The sequence below is a fragment of the Chiroxiphia lanceolata genome, chromosome 27 (assembly GCF_009829145.1).
Source record: "Chiroxiphia lanceolata isolate bChiLan1 chromosome 27, bChiLan1.pri, whole genome shotgun sequence".
NCBI lineage: Eukaryota > Metazoa > Chordata > Aves > Passeriformes > Pipridae > Chiroxiphia > Chiroxiphia lanceolata.
The window spans coordinates 3,897,868-3,916,025 of record NC_045663.1 but is presented as its reverse complement, the minus strand read 5'-3'; the positions used below and the strand labels follow the sequence as shown (position 1 = coordinate 3,916,025).

At 50.6% G+C, this 18,158-nt stretch overlaps 2 protein-coding genes across 2 annotated transcripts; both read left to right on the top strand.

Moving 5' to 3' along the window:
- LOC116798974 (butyrophilin subfamily 1 member A1-like) lies at nt 1–794 on the top strand. Its single transcript, XM_032711687.1, has 2 exons — nt 1–106; nt 439–794. The coding sequence occupies exons 1-2, from the start codon at nt 22–24 to the stop codon at nt 792–794; spliced, it is 441 nt and encodes a 146-aa protein (XP_032567578.1). The 5' UTR covers nt 1–21.
- A 496-nt stretch (nt 795–1,290) lies between these two features.
- On the top strand, nt 1,291–16,346 carry LOC116798973 (butyrophilin subfamily 1 member A1-like). The gene is made up of 7 exons (XM_032711686.1): nt 1,291–1,321; nt 1,498–1,602; nt 2,178–2,198; nt 4,157–4,177; nt 4,820–4,840; nt 15,400–15,432; nt 15,832–16,346. Exons 1-7 carry the CDS (start codon nt 1,291–1,293, stop codon nt 16,344–16,346), a joined length of 747 nt encoding a protein of 248 aa, XP_032567577.1.
- Nucleotides 16,347–18,158: the final 1,812 nt, after the last annotated feature.

Genomic DNA, 18,158 nt, shown 5'->3' with positions numbered 1-18,158 from the left:
GGTTGTGCTCCAGGGAGGAGGATGCTCTGCGGTTCCCCCATCCACTGCTCTCTGCCGGCTTTTGTCATTTCCACTTTAGTTTTCCAAGTTCCTCAGGGGCACTCAGGTAAGAATCCCCCTGTTCTTGCTGGATGCTGTGCCATGGCTTCCAGGTGGAATATCTTGGTGGCTGCCAGTGCAGCAGCTGGCTGGGAACAGCAGAGCAGAGAGCAGGGTCAGGCCCTTTCCTTTGCTGTTTGGTGTCCAGGCGGTGGTGCAGGGCAGGGTCCCTGTGCCAACTGCCCTCAGCCCCTCGTCTGCCCCGGCACAGGGACGCTGCCAGCGCCATGGCCCGGCCCGGCAGCACCCCAACCACGCGCAGCAGCCGCTGCTGTGTCCCAGCTCAGCTGCCTCAGCAAACTCACACTTCTCTCTTCTTCCTACGGGGGGCTCTCCCAGCTCCACTCACCGTCACTGCACCCCCCGGCCCCATCACCGTGGCCAAGGGCGAGGACGTGGTGCTGCCCTGCAGTTTCTCCCCGGGGCAGAATGCACAGGACACGGAGGTGACCTGGTTTCGGGAGCAGTTCTTGCCCTTTGTGCATCGCTACAAGTGGGGCCAGGACCAGTACGGGGAGCAGATGGTTCAGTACCAAGGGCGCACTGAGCTGGGGAAGGACGGCCTTGCCAAGGGCAGCGCGGACTTGAGGATCTTCCGTGTCCAGCTCTCTGACACAGGGAATTACACCTGCTTTGTTCAACGAGGCTCAGATTATGATGATGCTCTGGTGGAGCTCCAGGTGACAGGTCTGTAGTTTGTGTCCCCAGTACCTCTAATTTACTTGCTCATAGCCAGTGCTCTTGTTCCCTGTCCTTCTGCCCAGAAACAGTCTCAGGTGGTTGCTTTGGAAACAGTCCCATTAAGTCCCATTGTTGAAAATACCAAGAATGTTTCCTAGAGGTAAAACTGCCCACCGAGCAGCCATGAGGAGCTCGTAAGATGCTTCCTCCTTCAAAAGTGTTCTTGATATTGCTCCACCACAGCAGCACTTGTTTTTGAACTCTTGTTCTTCTTGTTGTTTGGGAATGAACAAGTCCTGGAAACTTTATCTCCCTGGGGATGCGTTACCTTTCTCCTGGTGCTGCTGCTCTGCACTGGAGTGTTGCTGTTGATGCACATGTCACCCTATTTGTGATCCCATGTTGCCTAATGAAATATAATATTTGGGGTTTTCCCAAAGGAGAAGAAAGCATGATTTAATCAAAAATAACTTGGTTAGAAATCCACCTTCCCTTTAAAAATCCTCCACAATGCAGACAAAATGTCACCAACCTCAGACAGGTGAGAAATTGCCAAAATGGATTTTTTTTAATGTCATTTTTTTTCCATTTGTGGAGCACAGTCTAGTTTTCACCCTCAATGGGATTCAGAAGGAATGACCTTTTATGAAACAGAAATAATCTCCTTTCAGTTGCTACTTGCACAGTAACCTCCCCTTTGGGGATTTTATTTTTCAGATCACTTCTTCCAAGATGACCATCCTTGGATGATTGCCCTGGGCGTGGTCCTGGTTGCTGTGGTTACTCTCCTTATTATCACTGTTTATCTATTTAAAATTAAAGGTACCATCCTGGGTTTGGGGGCTGGGGAATGGGCTGGGCAGCCATCCTACTCAGCCACCTCTAGTCCTGAGGGATGAGGGGATGGAGAAACACCAGGATGGAACCAGAGTCTTGTCCTGGTGTCTCAGGCACGTGTTTGGTGCCAGAGAACTTAAAAACCCACGGCCTTAACTTCTGTCAGAGAAGAAAAGGAAGCTTTGTTCTCCCAGAAGAAGGCAAGGAAGGAAGTTGGCATTAAAGCAGCATCAGCTGCTCCTCTGCCCCAGCACAGATATGGAGCAAGAATTGGCCCTGACCTGCAAAGAATCCCTGGCAGTTTGGGGGGCCTGGCAGGGCCTCCTTTCCTTTGGAAGATCCCTCTGATGGGAGATGATGCAGAGGAATAAAGGGAACTGAAATCCTCTCTTTCTTCCTGGCAGGAGATGGGGCCGCTGGGTCGTGCGGGCGCTGCAGCACGTCCAGGCCCCGTGGCCCTTTTGCCCTGGGGGGGGGTGTAAGTCCTGCTGGGGGTCCATCAGTGCTCGTTGGAGGGGATGAGTTTCTAAATTATTTGCATTTCTTACTTTTCTTCACAGGAAAGCTGCAGAAAGAAATAGGTAAGCTTTACTTTCCATTGTCCAGAAACTGGAGAATTCTTCCAATGGAAGAATTCATGGGTCACATTTCTGGAGGACATGAGGAAGGGAAATGCTTTGGCCAGTAGCTACATACCAGGTGAAATTAATTGATTAAATGCTGTTGTAATTTTCAGGAAAATCATTGCAGAACCAAAGCAAGTGGGAATAGATGCTGTAGCAACAATAACTTGGCTTTTCAAAGTGCTCTCAAGGTTCTTGCCAAGTCTGGAGGAAGCTTTGGGGGAGCACATTTCATTGTGCAGGGGCCTCAGCTGTTGTGAGCACTGCAGAGCACAGGCACAGGGTCCTTAGGGAGCACTGCAGGGGACATTTCACCCCACGCTCCTCCCTTGTTGCTGCAAACCTGCCCCTTCAGCGCTGCCCTGGAGCTGGAGCCCGTGCTCAGGTCTCCAGCAGCACGGTGCTGATCTCTGCCCACAGCGGGCTCAGGGAGGGTGGGGGAGACCTCCAAGGTTGTTTCTGGGCAGATATTTTCATTCCTCCTCTCCTGACCCCATCATCAGGTAAGAATTCACCCTGAACAACCCTTAGAATTTTTCCTCTGAGTGGCTGTTGATGCTTCGTGACACTCCTTTTAAATTAAGTTGGGAAATTGCTCCTAAAAATGTAGATTCCTTGATTCCTAAGAATACTTCAAAACCCAAATTTGCTTGAAGAGGTCATGTGTTTTTGTTTACTTGTTTGTTTGTTGCTTGTAGAATTGCCAATAAATAGTCCTTTGGCTATGAAACAGAACCTTCTGCTAAAATGGTGCCACTAAAGGGGGAAAAAATGATAGGGAAACTAAATACAGGTCAGCTGTCCCTGCAATCAGAGCAAAACCAGAGCATCTCCCCCTTCCATCTCATTCTTTCCTGACCTGTGTGGTCCTGCAGATGGGGTGGGGGTCCCAGGGAAGGGACTGTGCCACATAATAACTCGTGTGTGTTTGTTGTTCAGGGGAGCGGGATGCAGAAATCGGTGAGTGTCCTACTCTTCCTTACAAAGAACTATTTACAGTCTGTGTAGGGTGGGGGCTTGCTTTGATTTTTTTCAGTCTTAAAGCATGAAGTGAACCAAAAAGTGTTTGAGGCCTGGGGGAAGGAGAGAGTGAATTTGAGAATGAAAAATGAAAGGTGACTGAAGATGGTGTGTGGGGATGGGACCGGGTGGGGGCAGCAGTAGAAGTGGCAGGGTGGGAGTGCCCTGGTGCCCTTGGAGATGAGGGACCTGCCAGAGATCATTTCCTGCCCCCAGGTTGAGCAGGACAAGCTGCCCCATGGGTGGGGGAGCAGAGCTGCAGGCTGGGGGTGGGACAGGGCTTTGCACTGCTCAGCCTTGGCACAAACCCGCCCTCCAGCCCGTGCAGGGGGTCCCAGGAGAGGGCAGACAGGGGATGTCCAAATCAATGGCCCACAACCCATTTGTGCTGCTTTCTCTTCCTTTTCAGAGGAGCAAACCCAGGAACTCAGTGAGTATAATTCTCTTGTCTTTGTGGGAGTCTTCTCATTTGGGCATTTTTTCTCCCCTGTGTTTTTCATGTGTGCTCTCGTTTTGGGCACAGAACAAATACAGAACTTGTTTCAGAAATGTTATTTTTCATTGGTCTCTGTGTGGTTTTAGGCTCTTTCCTGTAACTGTTCTGTACTAAGAAGAAAATTCTTTCAGTTCTCAAAGTCCAAACTGACCATAAATGCATGCCCTGGAGCTGGAGCCCGTGCTCAGGTCTCCAGCAGCACGGTGCTGATCTCTGCCCACAGCGGGCTCAGGGAGGGTGGGCGCCACCCCCAAAGTCTTGGGAAGACAGGTCCTGAGGAGCTCCTGGGCTGCAGCTTTTCCCTTGGGAGCAATTTCAGTCTCCTCCCTAACCCAAGAAGTGGATCAGGGAAATGGCACCAACTTTGGTGGTGATGCTCTGATCTGCTTTTGTTTTCCAGGGAGGCAAGAGGCAGCACTGCGTAAGTCTCACTGCCCTTCTCCTGGGTGAAATCTTCTGTGAAAACTTCCAGACCTTTTCATTCCTTCTCTCAGTCTGTCCAAATGTTCTTTCTGGGCAGATATTTTCCTTCCTCCTCCCCTGACCCCATCATCAGGTGAAAATTCACCCTGAACAATCCTCAGGATTTTTCCCCTGAGTGGCTGTCGATGCTTTTTGGACACTCCTTTTAATTTAAGGAGTGAAATAGTTCTGAACAGTTCTTGTTCTTTAGGGGCAAATTACAGAAACCTGAGCTGTTGGGAAATTGCTCCTAAAAATGTAGATTCCTTGATTCCTAAGAATTCTCAAAAAACCAAACTTGCTTGAAGAGGTCATGTATTTTTGTTTCCTTGTTTGTTTGTTGCTTTCAGAATTGCCAGTAAATAGTCCTTTGGCTATGAAACATAATCTCATGCTAAAATGATGCCACTGAAGGGGGAAAAAATGATAGGGAAACTAAATACAGGTCAGCTGTCCCTGCAATCGGAGTAAAACCAGAGCATCTCCCCCTTCCATCTCATTCTTTCCTGACCTGTGTGGTCCTGCAGATGGGGGGTAGGGGTGTCCCAGGGAAGGGACTGTGCCACATAATAACTTGTGTGTGTTTGTGTTTGTTGTTCAGGGGAGCGGGATGCAGAAATCGGTGAGTGTCCTACTCTTCCTTACAAAGAACGATTTACAGAGTCTGTGTAGGGTGGGGGGATTCTTTGGGGTTTTTTCAATTTTAAAGTGTGAAGTGAACCAAAAATGTTTGAGGCCCGGGGGAAAGAGAGAGTGAATTTGAGAATGAAAAATGAAAGGTGAATGAGGATGGTGTGTGGGGATGGGACCGGGTGGGGGCAGCAGTAGAAGTGGCAGGGTGGGAGTGCCCTGGTGCCCTTGGAGGTGAGGGACCTGCCAGAGATCATTTCCTGCCCCCAGGTTGAGCCCAGGAGCTCGGTGACTATCATTGTCTTCTCTTCATAGAAGTCTTCTCAGTTGGTCAGGACAGGCAGCCTGATTGGATTTGTAGGAAATGGGTGGAGCCCTTCCATGTAGTCAGACACTGAAGTTTTGAAGCAACTCACTGTGAGATGACTTTCACAAAAATAACAACAATTCAGAAAATGTGCACCTCCACTGGCATATCATTCTCCTGAGCTAACCCAGCCCCAGTGTGTTTGATTGCCTCTGACCTGTGGTTTTTGTGTTTTTTTTAAAGCATGGAGAAGACAGGCAGTGCCTATAGCAGCAGGTAACTAAGTCTGGTCTTTCCTGGTGCTGAATCATCTTGCCTGCTTTAATGTCCCTTCCTGGCAGTTCCCCTCCTGCAAGTGATGCTGCTGGGACCAGGCTTGCTTCTGCTGAGCCTGCCTTTCCTTTGGTGCATGTCCCACTTTCAGGCAAATCTGGAGCATCCTTGTCCTCGGTGAGCTGTGTGCAATTCTTCATTCTGGAGCTCTGCTGATGATCCTCTTCCCACTCTGCTCCCTCTCTTCTCTCTGCTTCAGTGTCTCTTCCCTGCACTGATGTTGTCACCTTGTGCACCTTGCCATGCCCCACTCTGCCAGCTCTCCCTCACCCCCTGCTTCTTCCTTAGGCAGCCCCAGCAAAGATGTGTCCTGGGCTGAGCTCTGCCCTGATGTGTTGATTCCATCTCTCCTGCAGGGAACGTGGTTCTGGATCCAGACACAGCCCACTGTGAGCTTGTCCTGTCTGACAATGGCAAAAGTGTGACACGAGTTGACACACGACAGGACATCCACTACAGTGACAAGAGATTTTACCCGTGGCGCTGTGTTCTGGGCTGTGAGGGCTTCACCTCGGGGAGGCACTACTGGGAGGTGGAGGTGGAGAATGCAGGAGAATGGATTGTGGGGATATTTAAAGAAGATGTGAAAAGGGAGGGTGAGATTGAGCTTAAACCAGAGAAAGGCATCTGGGCAGTGGGGAAACGGGCAGTATTGAAAGCTTTCACCTCCCCTAGTCCCACTGAATTTCCTGAAATCAAGGCTCCCAGGCGGATTCGGGTCTCTGTGGATTATGAAATGGGACAGGTGGTATTTTTCAGTGTTGATGAGGGGATTCCCATCTTCGCGTTTCCACTGGCATCATTTGAGGGGAAAGACATCTACCCTTGGTTCTGGGTGGGTCCTGGGACATGTCTGAAAATATGGCCCTGATGAAGAGGAGGCAGTAAGAGAAGGGTCTCCAAGGGTGGAGATCTCGTTACCTCTCTGCACCTCTGTTCCATGCTGCGTCTCTCCAAGATCTTTCTCTGAGGCCAGACATGCTGTTCTGGTCCCAGTGCAGATCAGTGGGAGAGGCCATGGCCAAGACCTTGTGTGATGAGATCACGTCTCATCATTTCCAGGTGTGGGGAAAAGGGACTTGCTCTCCTGCTTCTGAGGGTGTTCCTTACACATGGAGGGTGGAACCATTGTTTCCTTGTCTCAGGCTGTAGTGGGTTGGTTTCTCGGATATTTTAGGCCTTCCTTAGCAACGGGGTCAGAAATCTAAGGAAGTATTCCATATCATTCCTTTCCGTAACCCAACATATAAAAAGGCATAGATAAGAGAGTTTGCTCTCTTCTCTTCCAGCGAGGTTTGATAATGGTAGGTCCCTGTCTCGGTCTTGCTCATCTGGAGCTGAGGCCTACAGTGACTGCTGTTATCTGCCACGCGTGAGGGGACAGTGCTGGGCCGCGTCCAGCCATCCTGCTTTTCTCAAGGGAATTGGTGAGATTTGAATAGTTCTTTATTTTGTTAGTTACCAGATTTCTAGATTGTGCATACCTGTTTTGTTTTTGTCCCTTTTTGCCCCTTTTTCCCATTTTCCCTTCGCCTCTCCCCTTTCTTGGGAATTGTACATAATATCCTTACTGTATATAACTGTATATATGTATAAATATAATAAACAAATATTTTGGTATACTACAGTTAGTTTTGGTTTCTCTCAGTTTCTGTAATTTTTTTCCCTTTCCTTTCTTTGCCGAAAAGGGGAGGGAGGGGAAGGACTTTCGCTGAGCATTGGAGATTTTGGTGGGAAGCGAGGTCAAACTCGCTCACAGGCTCAATGAGCATTTGGCATGTAAATCACCCTCTCTCTGTACACTTTTCTTATTCCTGTTGTTGCTGTTTCTGTTGGTTTTATGATCTCATTGCTGTTTCCAGTGAATTGTTCTTCTCTCCACCCATAATCTTTGCCTTCTGTGCTTTCAACCAGAGGTGGGGGCAGGGGGAGTGAGCAGCATCTGCTTTGGGAGCGTCTGGGTGGGAGCACATGATTGGGGAGCACCATTCCTAAAACACCACACATGCTTTCACAGCAGATCCTCCATTCCATGGAGATCCAGCAGGCCTGGACCTTCCCAAGGGAAGGCTTCCCCCCAACAGAACTGGTAAGGAGGGTGACTTCAGTGCAGGTGGTGGCCTTGTTGCCTAAACTCAGCTCTTGAAAGAAACCGCCAAGCCCAAATTTGTGAGTTTTAGAAGCCTTTTAACCGTATACATATAAGTCTAAACAAGCAAAGTTATTATTTCAGTAGTCACAGACCATCCCCCAAGCTGTTGGCTGAGTTCATTTAGTCCATCACTGGTGTAACTGGACCACTCCATACTCATTCTCCATGGCACTTACAGGATACAGTGGCAGTGGCATTCAGCAACCAGTATTCCATATGCAATTCAACAGTACAGGCTGTTCTTACCAAAAAATCAAATCCCCTGGAGGTACAAATTGTCTTTCCCCATCCCTCTGCATCACTCACCAAATCCCTGAGCAAAACCAATCCCACGGATGGCTTTGCCTTTGCTTGAGGCAGGACTGATCCAAAGGGTCGCCTCCAACCATTTCTCATGTGCACCACAGGGACTTTATGGCCTTCTGTGCTATGTGGGGGTTCTGACTGGGCAGGGCCAGCTTGGTTGGTGGAGGCTGGAGTGTGAACTAACTAGGTGGCCTTCTCTAAATGTGAATCCCAGTGTTTGAAGGCCTCACCACCCAGCACTTTCCATGTGGTTTTTAACAGTCCATTGTACCATTGCACTTTCGCAGAGGCTGGTGCACGACAGGGAATATGATCCACCCACCACGTCCTGAGCTCTCTGCCCAGGTGTCTGTGAGGCTATTTTTGAAAGAAGCCCCATTGTCCCATTCAATTCTTGCTGGGGGAACCACGTCGTCCCAGGACTTGCTTTTCCAGGCCCAGGATGGTGTTCCAGGCAGGGCCGTGAGGCACAGGATGTGTCTCCAGCCATCCAGGGACTGTTCCCACCACTGTCAGCACACAGCACTTACCTTGGTGGGTTTGGGGAGTCTGATGTGATCACTCTGCCAGGGGTGGATCTCCCATCTGTCCAAGGGGTGCCCCTGTCCCACTCCCGGGCCCTCTGACCCCCCACAGCCAGCTTGATGCTCTCTGCAAACCCGCAGCCCTCACACACGCAGCCCTCAGGCACCCCACACTTCTGGCACCCCTGACACCAGCAGGGACCCTCGGCCTGACTCATCCCCCTGCCTGCCCCTGGGCTCTCCAACTCACTGGCCAACCAAGCTCAGGGACAGGCTCCGTTGTGCTGGTGACCAGTCCCTTTTCCACCCTTTTGGCCTCTCCCCTGCCTTGTCCTCCCCGACTCCTTCCACTCCACAGGGCCTCTGGCCTCATCCCAGGGATGTGCAAAGTGTTGCCACATCTGTCCCCTCCCCAGTCCAAGGAGCAGCCCTGGAGTAGGGGTGTGCCTGGGCATGCTGCCAGAAGGCCAGGTCCAGGTTAAAAACTCCACAAATTACTCAACAACTTTCACTTCTGACAGAAGCAGCACAGGAGGAAATGGGTGTCAGGCTGGGGCAAAGGGACAATTTTCTTTAGTTTCCGGACAGCTCACCTGGGATCAGAGGACACCTCCAAGGTGACAGCCGAGCAGCTCCTGCTCCAGCCAGAGCCCAGGACGGAGTTCAGGGTCTCCAGGTACGTGACATCTTTTGGGAAAGATGGGATAGAAATTGCCCTCTGCCATCTGCCAGAACCAGCTCTGCTTTCCATGTCCCGTTAGCAAAGTGGAACCAAGTCAGGGGCAATATGGGGGGTGGGTGGGAGAGCAGAGCAGAGCCAGGTCCTGTCTTGGCTGGGCCTTGGATGAGTGTTTGGACTCTTTGGCTTCCCTTGCTCCAAAGCCTTCTCCCACTCTCAGGGAGGTGCAGGCAATGAGTCCTGACTCGCTCAGGGTTTGTCCTTCTCCCCCTGCCCCTGTGTGTCTCTTTCTTAAGGCTGGATCAGAAAAGCCAGGGCTCCATAGGAAAACAACTGCCCCTTTCTGCTGCAATTGGAGGAGATGGTGCAGCTTGTCCTTTGCTTTCCCATGGGAAATTCCCACCACTTTTGATCCCAGTCAAGTACTTTGCATATAAAGCAATGAAACCCCTTTCAAAGTGAATTCATCCTGCTTGGTTGGTTGGTTTGTTTTAAATTCCCTTGTTTGTCTTCCCTTTTGCCCTTTGCCTCTCCTTCCCCATCTCCAGGTTGTGCTCCAGGGAGGAGGATGCTCTGCGGTTCCCCCATCCACTGCTCTCTGTTGGCTTTTGTCATTTCCACTTTAGTTTTCCAAGTTCCTCAGGGGCACTCAGGTAAGAATCCCCCTGGTCTTGCTGGATGCTGTGCCATGGCTTCCAGGTGGAATATCTTGGTGGCTGCCAGTGCAGCAGCTGGCTGGGAACAGCAGAGCAGAGAGCAGGGTCAGGCCCTTTCCGGACACCTTCTCCACTTCTGAGAGTGCCAGCATTCCTCTGCATCCTGGTTTATCCTCTGCATCCTGGTTTATCCCTCTGGCCATGGGAACACAGGCATGGGCATGATCCCACTGAATTGGGGTGAGGATTAGACGATGCCAATGAGTTGATTAGAGTTTGCTGCCATTTCCCTCTCTGCTTTCCCTGTCTCCTGCACATTCACAGTGTGTCATTGCTTTACTGGGCTGTGTCCAGCCTGTGCTGGACCCTTTGCAGAACCAGCTCAATAAAAAACAACAACAGCAACAATGAACTTTCACAAATTACTCTGGGTTCTCTTTGGTTGCTGACCTGAAGCAGCTTCTTAAAGTCAGCCCTGGCAGCTGACTGGAAAAAATCTTGTCAAAAAAAGGTCATTTGCTTTTGTTTGCCTTCAACCTGATCCACTTTGTCTGTGCGCTGAGTGAACAGATTATTCTAAGCCTATATCTTTTAATTTTCTACAGATGCCAGGAGCACCTGATACATTTTTACTTTTATAATAGATTTTTGCAATCTAAGAGGTGAGAACAGTGAAGGATATTTGAGATTTATTTGTACCTAAGTTGTCACTTGCTCCAGCCAACCACCCAGAAACCTTCCAGCCACTTCCATCATTCCCTGTCCGCCTTTCTGCCTGCCCTGAGCCACATGGGCAGCACTTGTCCCCTTGAGAACAAGGGGTTTGAAGAACTGTCCTGGCAGTGCAGGACAGGGAAGCAGAGGTGTGGGGAGTGGCCTGAACCCAGCCCACTGCCCGTGCTGCAGGGCAGGGTCCCTGTGCCAGCTGCCCTCAGCCCCTCGTCTGCCCCGGCACAGGGACGCTGCCAGCGCCATGGCCCGGCCCGGCAGCACCCCAACCACGCGCAGCAGCCGCTGCTGTGTCCCAGCTCAGCTGCCTCAGCAAACTCACACTTCTCTCTTCTTCCTACGGGGGGCTCTCCCAGCTCCACTCACCGTCACTGCACCCCCCGGCCCCATCACCGTGGCCAAGGGCGAGGACGTGGTGCTGCCCTGCAGCTTCTCCCCGGGGCAGAATGCACAGGACACGGAGGTGACCTGGTTTCGGGAGCAGTTCTTGCCCTTTGTGCATCGCTACAAGTGGGGCCAGGACCAGTACGGGGAGCAGATGGTTCAGTACCAAGGGCGCACTGAGCTGGGGAAGGACGGCCTTGCCAAGGGCAGCGCGGACTTGAGGATCTTCCATGTCCAACCATCTGACACAGGGAATTACACCTGCTTTGTTCAACGAGGCTCAGATTATGACGACGCTCTGGTGGAGCTCCAGGTGACAGGTCTGTAGTTTGTGTCCCCAGTACCTCTAATTTACTTGCTCTTAGCCAGGGCTCTTCTTCCCTGTCCTTCTGCCCAGAAACAGTCTCAGGTGGTTGCTTTGGAAATAGGTTTTCATTAAATCTCTTCGTGTAAAATATCAAAAATATCTCAGAGATGTAAAATTGCCCACCGAGCAGCCATAAGGAGCTCATGAAATACTTTCTCTTTCAGAAGTGGTTTTGATATGGTTTTCTTCATATAAGCAGGTATAAAAAAAAGAATCTGGCATTGGGAAATAAGGGAAGAACATTGAGGTGCTCTTATGTTTTAATATCCAGGCCAGTGGATTATTTTGCTGCAGTAGTGGCCTCCAGACCAAATCTCTCTGTTCCATGAAAGAGACTGCAAGAAATGTCCTGACTCCCGGTGACATTTGTCTGAAAAACAATCTGGGATTTGTCTCTGTCAGTTTATCCACGTCAGGGAGAGAAACAGCCCAAGCAGGTTATCCCCTGATATGCAGGACCCCGCAGGGTCAGCCGGGGTCTCTCTCTTTGCCCGCAGCCAGCGGCTCTGCCCCGCTCATCGCGCTGGAGCGCTACGAGCACGGGGGGATCCGGGTGGCCTGTCGCTCTGCCGGCTGGTACCCACGGCCCCGGGTGCTGTGGCACGATCCCCACGGGCGCCATCTCCCGTCCCTCTCGGAAAACGCTACCCAGGACAAGAATGGGCTCTTTGCAGCTGAGAGCAGCATCATCCTCACCAGGGCTGGGAACCAGGAACTCTCCTGCTCGGTGCAGCACCTCCCGCACACACCGGGGCAGGGATCAGCCCTTCAAGTCTCAGGTGAGTGGAGGATGGGGCACGGCCCTGCCGACGGGCCCCACGGAGCTGTGCTGGGCACAGCACCCCCAGGCCCCTGGCAGGACACGTGCTCAGCGTGTCAAGGCCATTTCCATCCCACCCGTGCAAACGGCCGCGGCTTTCGGCAGCGTTGGTGCAGGAGTGCTGCCAAAACCCACCGGGTTCGTCTGCAGGAGCCGCTCAGGGGGGCAAAGGTACAACCCTCCCTGTGGCAGAGTTTATACAGACACCTGGCTGAAAGTAGCACATTCCTAACACTGGAGCTAAATCCATTTTCACTGGGTGATTGGTTTGGGGCTGGGAATATATCAGAGCAGAGATAAAATGATGAACTGCATTAACCATTTACCAAAGGGCACTGCAGCAGCACGTCCTTTCCAACTCCACCCTGCTCCTCTTGGAGTTTAGAAATTAATAAGTCCTGGAGACTTTATTTCCTAGGGAACCATTACCTTTCTCCTGCTGATGCTGTTCTGCACTGGAGTTTTGCTCTTGATGCACATGTCACCCTACTTGTGATTCTATGTTGCCTAAGGATATATAATATTTGTTTTTTCGCAAAGGAGAAGAAAGCATGATTTAATCAGAAATCACTTGGTTACAAATCCATCTTCCCTTCAAAAATCCTCCACAATGCAGACAAAATGTCATCAACCTCAGACAAGTGCGAAATTGCCAAAATGGATTTTTTTTAATGTCATTTTTTGCCCTTTTGTGGAGTACAGTCTAGTTTTCACCTTCAATGGGATTCAGATGGAATGACCTTGTATGAAATAGAAATAATCTCCTTTCAACTGCTACTTGCACAGTAACCTCCCCTTTGGGGATTTTATTTTTCAGATGCCTTTTTCCAAGATGCCCATCCTTGGATGATTGCCCTGGGCGTGGTCCTGGCTGCTGTGGTCACTCTCCTTATTATCACAATTTATCTATTTAAAATTAAAGGTACCATCCTGGGTTTGGGGGCTGGGGAATGGGCTGGGCAGCCATCCTACTCAGCCACCTCTAGTCCTGAGGGATGAGGGGGTTGAGAAACACCAGGATGGAACTAGAGTCTTGTCCTGGTGTCTCAGGCACGTGTTTGGTCCAGGGAACTTAAAACCCAATGGCCTTAATTTCTGTCAGAGAAGAAAAGAAAGCTTTCTTCTCCCAGAAGAAGGCAAGGAAGGAAGTTGGCATTAAAGCAGCATCAGCTGCTCCTCTGCCCCAGCACAGAAATGGAGCCAGAATTTGCCTTGACCTGCAAAGAATCCCTGGCAGTTTGGGGGGCCTGGCAGGGCCTCCTTTCCTTCGGAAGATCCCTCTGATGGGAGATGATGCAGAGGAATAAAGGGAACTGAAATCCTCTCTTTCTTCCTGGCAGGAGATGGGGCCGCTGGGTCGTGCGGGCGCTGCAGCACGTCCAGGCCCCGTGGCCCTTCTGCCCTGGGGGGGCTGTAACTCCTGCTGGGGGTCCATCAGTGCTCGTTGGAGGGGATGAGTTTCTAAATTATTTGCATTTCTTACTTTTCTTCACAGGAAAGCAGCAGAAAGAAATAGGTAAGCTTTACTTTCCATTGTCCCCAGTTTCTTACTGGGGGTCCATCAGTGCTCATTGGAAGAGATGAATTTTTAAATTGTTTTCATTTCTTACTTTTCTTCACAGCAAAGCTGCAGAAAGAAATAGGTAAGCTTTACTTTCCATCGTCCCCAGGTTCCTGCGGGGGGTTCATCAGTGCTCCTTGGAGGAGATGAGTTTCTAAATTATTTGCATTTCTTTCTTTTCACAGGAAACCAGCAGAAAGAAATAGGTAAGCTTTACTTTCCAGTGTCCAGAAACTGGAGAATTCTTCCAATGGAAGAATTCATTGGTCACATTTCTGGAGGACATGAGGAAGGGAAATGCTTTGGCTAGTGGCTACATACCAGGTGAAAATAATTTATTAAATGCTGTTGAAATTTTCAGGAAAATCATTGCAGAACCAAGGAAGTGTGATTAGATGTTGTAGCAACAATAACTTGGCTTTTCAAAGTGCTCTCGAGGTTCTTGCCGAGTCTGGAGGAAGCTTTGGGGGAGCACATTTCATTGTGCAGGGGCCTCAGCTGTTGTGAGCACTGCAGAGCACAGGCACAGGGCCCTTAGGGAGCACTGCAGGGGACATTTCACCCCACGCTCCTCCCTTGTTGCTGCAAACCTGCCCCTTCAGCGCTGCCCTGGAGCTGGAGCCCGTGCTCAGGTCTCCAGCAGCACGGTGCTGATCTCTGCCCACAGCGGGCTCAGGGAGGGTGGGGGAGACCCCCAAAGTCTTGGGAAGACAGGTCCTGAGCAGCTCCTGGGCTGCAGCTTTTCCCTTGGGAGCAATTTCAGCCTCCTCCCTACCCCAGCAAGTCTGTCCTGGAAAAGGATTTTTTGCAGCCTGTAAGGGGTGTTGGGTTCATTTGGGCTTTCTTCTCTCACTTTTAAAGTGTGAAGTGAACCAAAAAGTGGTTCACTCCGTGGGTCACTTGGTGATGGGTGGAAGGAGAGAGTGAATTTGGGAATCCAAAATGAAAGGTGACTGAAGATGGTGTGTGGGGATGGGACCAGGTGGGGGCAGCAGTAGAAGTGTCAGGGTGGGAGTGCCCTGGTGCCCTTGGAGATGAGGGACCTGCCAGAGATCATTTCCTGCCCCCAGGTTGAGCAGGACAAGCTGCCCCATGGGTGGGGGAGCAGAGCTGCAGGCTGGGGGTGGGACAGGGCTTTGCACTGCTCAGCCTTGGCACAAACCCGCCCTCCAGCCCGTGCAGGGGGTCCCAGGAGAGGGCAGACAGGGGATGTCCAAATCAATGGCCCACAACCCATTTGTGCTGCTTTATCTTCCTTTTCAGAGCAACAAGCCCAGGAACTCGGTGAGTATCGCTGTCTTCTGTTTGTGAGAGTCTTCTCAGTTGGGCATTTTTTCTCCCCTCTGTTTTTCATGTGTGCCCTTGTTTTGGGCACAGAACAAATACAGAACTTGTTTCAGAAATATTTTCCATTGGTCTCTGTGTGGTTTTAGGCTCTTCCTTGTAATTGTTCTGTGCTAAGAAGAAAATTCTTTCAGTTCTCAAAGTCCAAACTGACCATAAATGCATGTCTGAGTCAGGACAGGCAGCGTGATTGGATTTGTAGGAAATGGGTGGAGCCCTTCCATGTAGTCAGACACTGAAGTTTTGAAGCAACTCACTGTGAGATGACTTTGACAAAGACAACCACAATTCAGAAAATGTGCACCTCCACTGGCATATCATTCCCCTGAGCTAACCCAGCCCCAGTGTGTTTGATTGCCTCTGATCTGTGGTTTTGTGTTTTTTTAAAGCATGGAGAAGACAGGCAGTGCCTATAGAAGAAGGTAACTAAGTCTGGTGTTTCCTGGTGCTGAATCATCTTGCCTGCTTTAATGGCCCTTCCTGGCAGTTCCCCTCCTGCAAGTGATGCTGCTGGGACCAGGCTTGCTTCTGCTGTGCCTCCCTTTCCTTTGGTGCATGTCCCACTTCCAAGCAAATCTGTAGCATCCTTGTCCTCGGTGAGCTGTGTGCAATTCTTCATCCTGGAGCTTTTCCCTCTCTGCTCCCTCTGTTCTCTCTGCTTCAGTGTCTCTTCCTTGCACTGATGTTGTCACCTTGTGCACCTTGCCATGCCCCACTCTGCCAGCTCTCCCTCACCCCCTGCTTCTTCCTTCGGCAGCCCCAGCAAAGATGTGTCCTGGGCCGAGCTCTGCCCTGATGTGTTGATTCCATCTCTCCTGCAGCGAACGTGGTTCTGGATCCAGACACAGCCCACTGTGAGCTTGTCCTGTCTGACAATGGCAAAAGTGTGACACGAGGGGACACACGACAGGACATCCACTACAATGACAAGAGATTTAAAGTGTGGCGCTGTGTTCTGGGCTGTGAGGGCTTCACCTCGGGGAGACACTACTGGGAGGTGGAGGTCGAGAATACAGGAGAATGGATTGTGGGGATTTTTAGAGATGATGCGGAAAGGAAGCGTGATCTTGAGTTTAAACCAGAGAAAGGCATCTGGGCAGTGGGGAAACGGCCAGTATTGAAAGCTTTCACCTCCCCTAGTCCCACTGAATTTCCTGAAATCAAGGCTCCCAGGCGGATCCGGGTCTCTCTGGATTATGAAATGGGACAGGTGGCATTTTTCAATGTTGATGAGGGGATTCCCATATTCATGTTTCCACGGGTATCATTTGGGGGGAAAAAAGTCTACCCTTGGTTCTGTCTGGGTTCTGAGACACGTCTGAAAATATGTCCCTGATGAAGAGGAGGCAGTAAGAGAAGGGTCTCCAAGGCTGGAGATCTCGTTACCTCTCTGCACCTCTCTTCCATGCTGCATCTCTCCAAGATCTTTCTCTGAGGCCAGACATGCTGTTCTGGTCCCAGTGCAGATCAGTGGGAGAGGCCATGACCAATCCATTGTGTTATGAGATCACCCCACATCATTTCCAGGTGTGGGGAAAAGGGACTTTCTCTCCTGCTTCTGAGGGTGTTCCTTACACGTGGAGGGTGGAACCATTGTTTCCTTGTCTCAGGCTCAGGGAGCATTTGGGATGTAAACCACCCTCTCTTTGTACACTTTTCCTATTCCTATTGTTGCTGTTACTGTTGGTTTTATGGTATCATTGCTGTTTCCAGTGAATTGTTCTTCTCTCCACCCATGATCTTTGCCTTTTGTGCTTTCAACCAGAGGTGGGGGCAGGGGGAGTGAGCAGCATCTGCTTTGGGAGGGTCTGGGTGGGAGCACTTGATTGGGGAGCACCATTCCTAAAACACCACACATGCTTTCACACCAGATCCTCCATTCCATGGAGATCCAGCAGGCCTGGACCTTCCCAAGGGAAGGCTTCCCCCCAACAGAACTGGTAAGGAGGGAGACTTCAGTGCAGGTGGTGGCTTTGTTGCCTAAACTCAGCTCTTGAAAGAAACCTCCAAGACCAAATTCCTGAGTTTTAGAAGCCAGGCATTCTTTTATTGTGGTGCACTGAAGTGACTCCAGCACGCTGGGTGCCCTGGGAATCAGTTCCCAAAGTGCACCCAGAGGGATCCTCACTACAGCTGATATGTCAGCATGACCTGATTCTTCCTGTTTTGTTCCCCACATTCCTGTTCCATATTCATGACATTTCTCAACACTTCTTAGCATGCATACATGTCCTATTAAGGTCTCTGAGGGGTTTCATTGGGGATCTCTGGTGGTCATCTGCGTCTGGAGCCCCCAAAGTTCTGAGTGACTGCCTTATGACCTCCTTTAAGACAATACCCCTGATTCTACATCAACCCAGCATCACCTGCTCAGCTGCTTCAGGTCCTTTCTTCATGGATTCCCCACCTGGTTTGGCTGGTTTCTTTCAATGAAAGCACAGGAATTTTCTCTGGGATCTTCTGCTGCAAACACTATGAGTTCTTGTTCCATCTCTAAACCCCAAGATCCCATTGCAACAAGTGCCCAGCCCCTCCTCCTGGAGAAAAGGTGTGCACAGGTTGATGATGTGTTCTGTCAGGAGCAGGGAAGAGTTCAAAGGCTGTGCAGTATTAGAGGAGCTGAGGTGGATGCAGGTGGGTGGTTTTAGAACCAGGTTTCTGGGACCGTCAGCACTGAGAACGAGGCGCCTCAGACCTGGTGGCCCACAAAAGCAGGACTCTGCTTCAGTCTCCACCCTTCAGCATCACAACCAAACCCGGACTCAACACTTTAACAGCTGTAGACAGCCCTGAGCAAGGTCTGTCTGCCAGGAGAAAGTGCAGCAGCAGAACACAGCAGATCCCCTAAAAGAAAGGATGAGTGCTCCTAGTGGGGGACTGCGTTAAGGGCCACTGAGGCACTCATCTGCCAGCCCTGCAGGGAGTCACCAGAGGTGTCCCCCTGTATTGGGACGAAGTTGGGATGTTATTTTTTGGTCTGTGTTTGGCCCTAGCCACCTGCAAAAGTTTATAGTTTTTTCCTGCCAAGTCCTCTGATAAGGCAGTGAACTTGGCCTTGGAGGGAGAGCTTCTGTGTAAAGTGTTTTAACTGGTCTATTGTGATTGGTCAGTGGCTCGTCAAGGGCAGTTGGAGGACAAAGCGATGAGG

Excerpts from the sequence above, each read along its gene's own strand:
- LOC116798974 (XM_032711687.1), top strand. The coding sequence starts at position 22 with ATGCTCTGCGGTTCCCCCATCCACTGCTCTCTGCCGGCTTTTGTCATT. Across the intron at positions 107-438 it reads AGTTCCTCAGGGGCACTCAG|CTCCACTCACCGTCACTGCA; the intron begins GTAAGAATCCCC and ends GGGCTCTCCCAG.
- LOC116798973 (XM_032711686.1), top strand. The coding sequence starts at position 1,291 with ATGCAGACAAAATGTCACCAACCTCAGACAG. Across the intron at positions 1,603-2,177 it reads TTATCTATTTAAAATTAAAG|GAAAGCTGCAGAAAGAAATA; the intron begins GTACCATCCTGG and ends TTTTCTTCACAG. Across the intron at positions 4,178-4,819 it reads GAGGCAAGAGGCAGCACTGC|GGGAGCGGGATGCAGAAATC; the intron begins GTAAGTCTCACT and ends TTTGTTGTTCAG.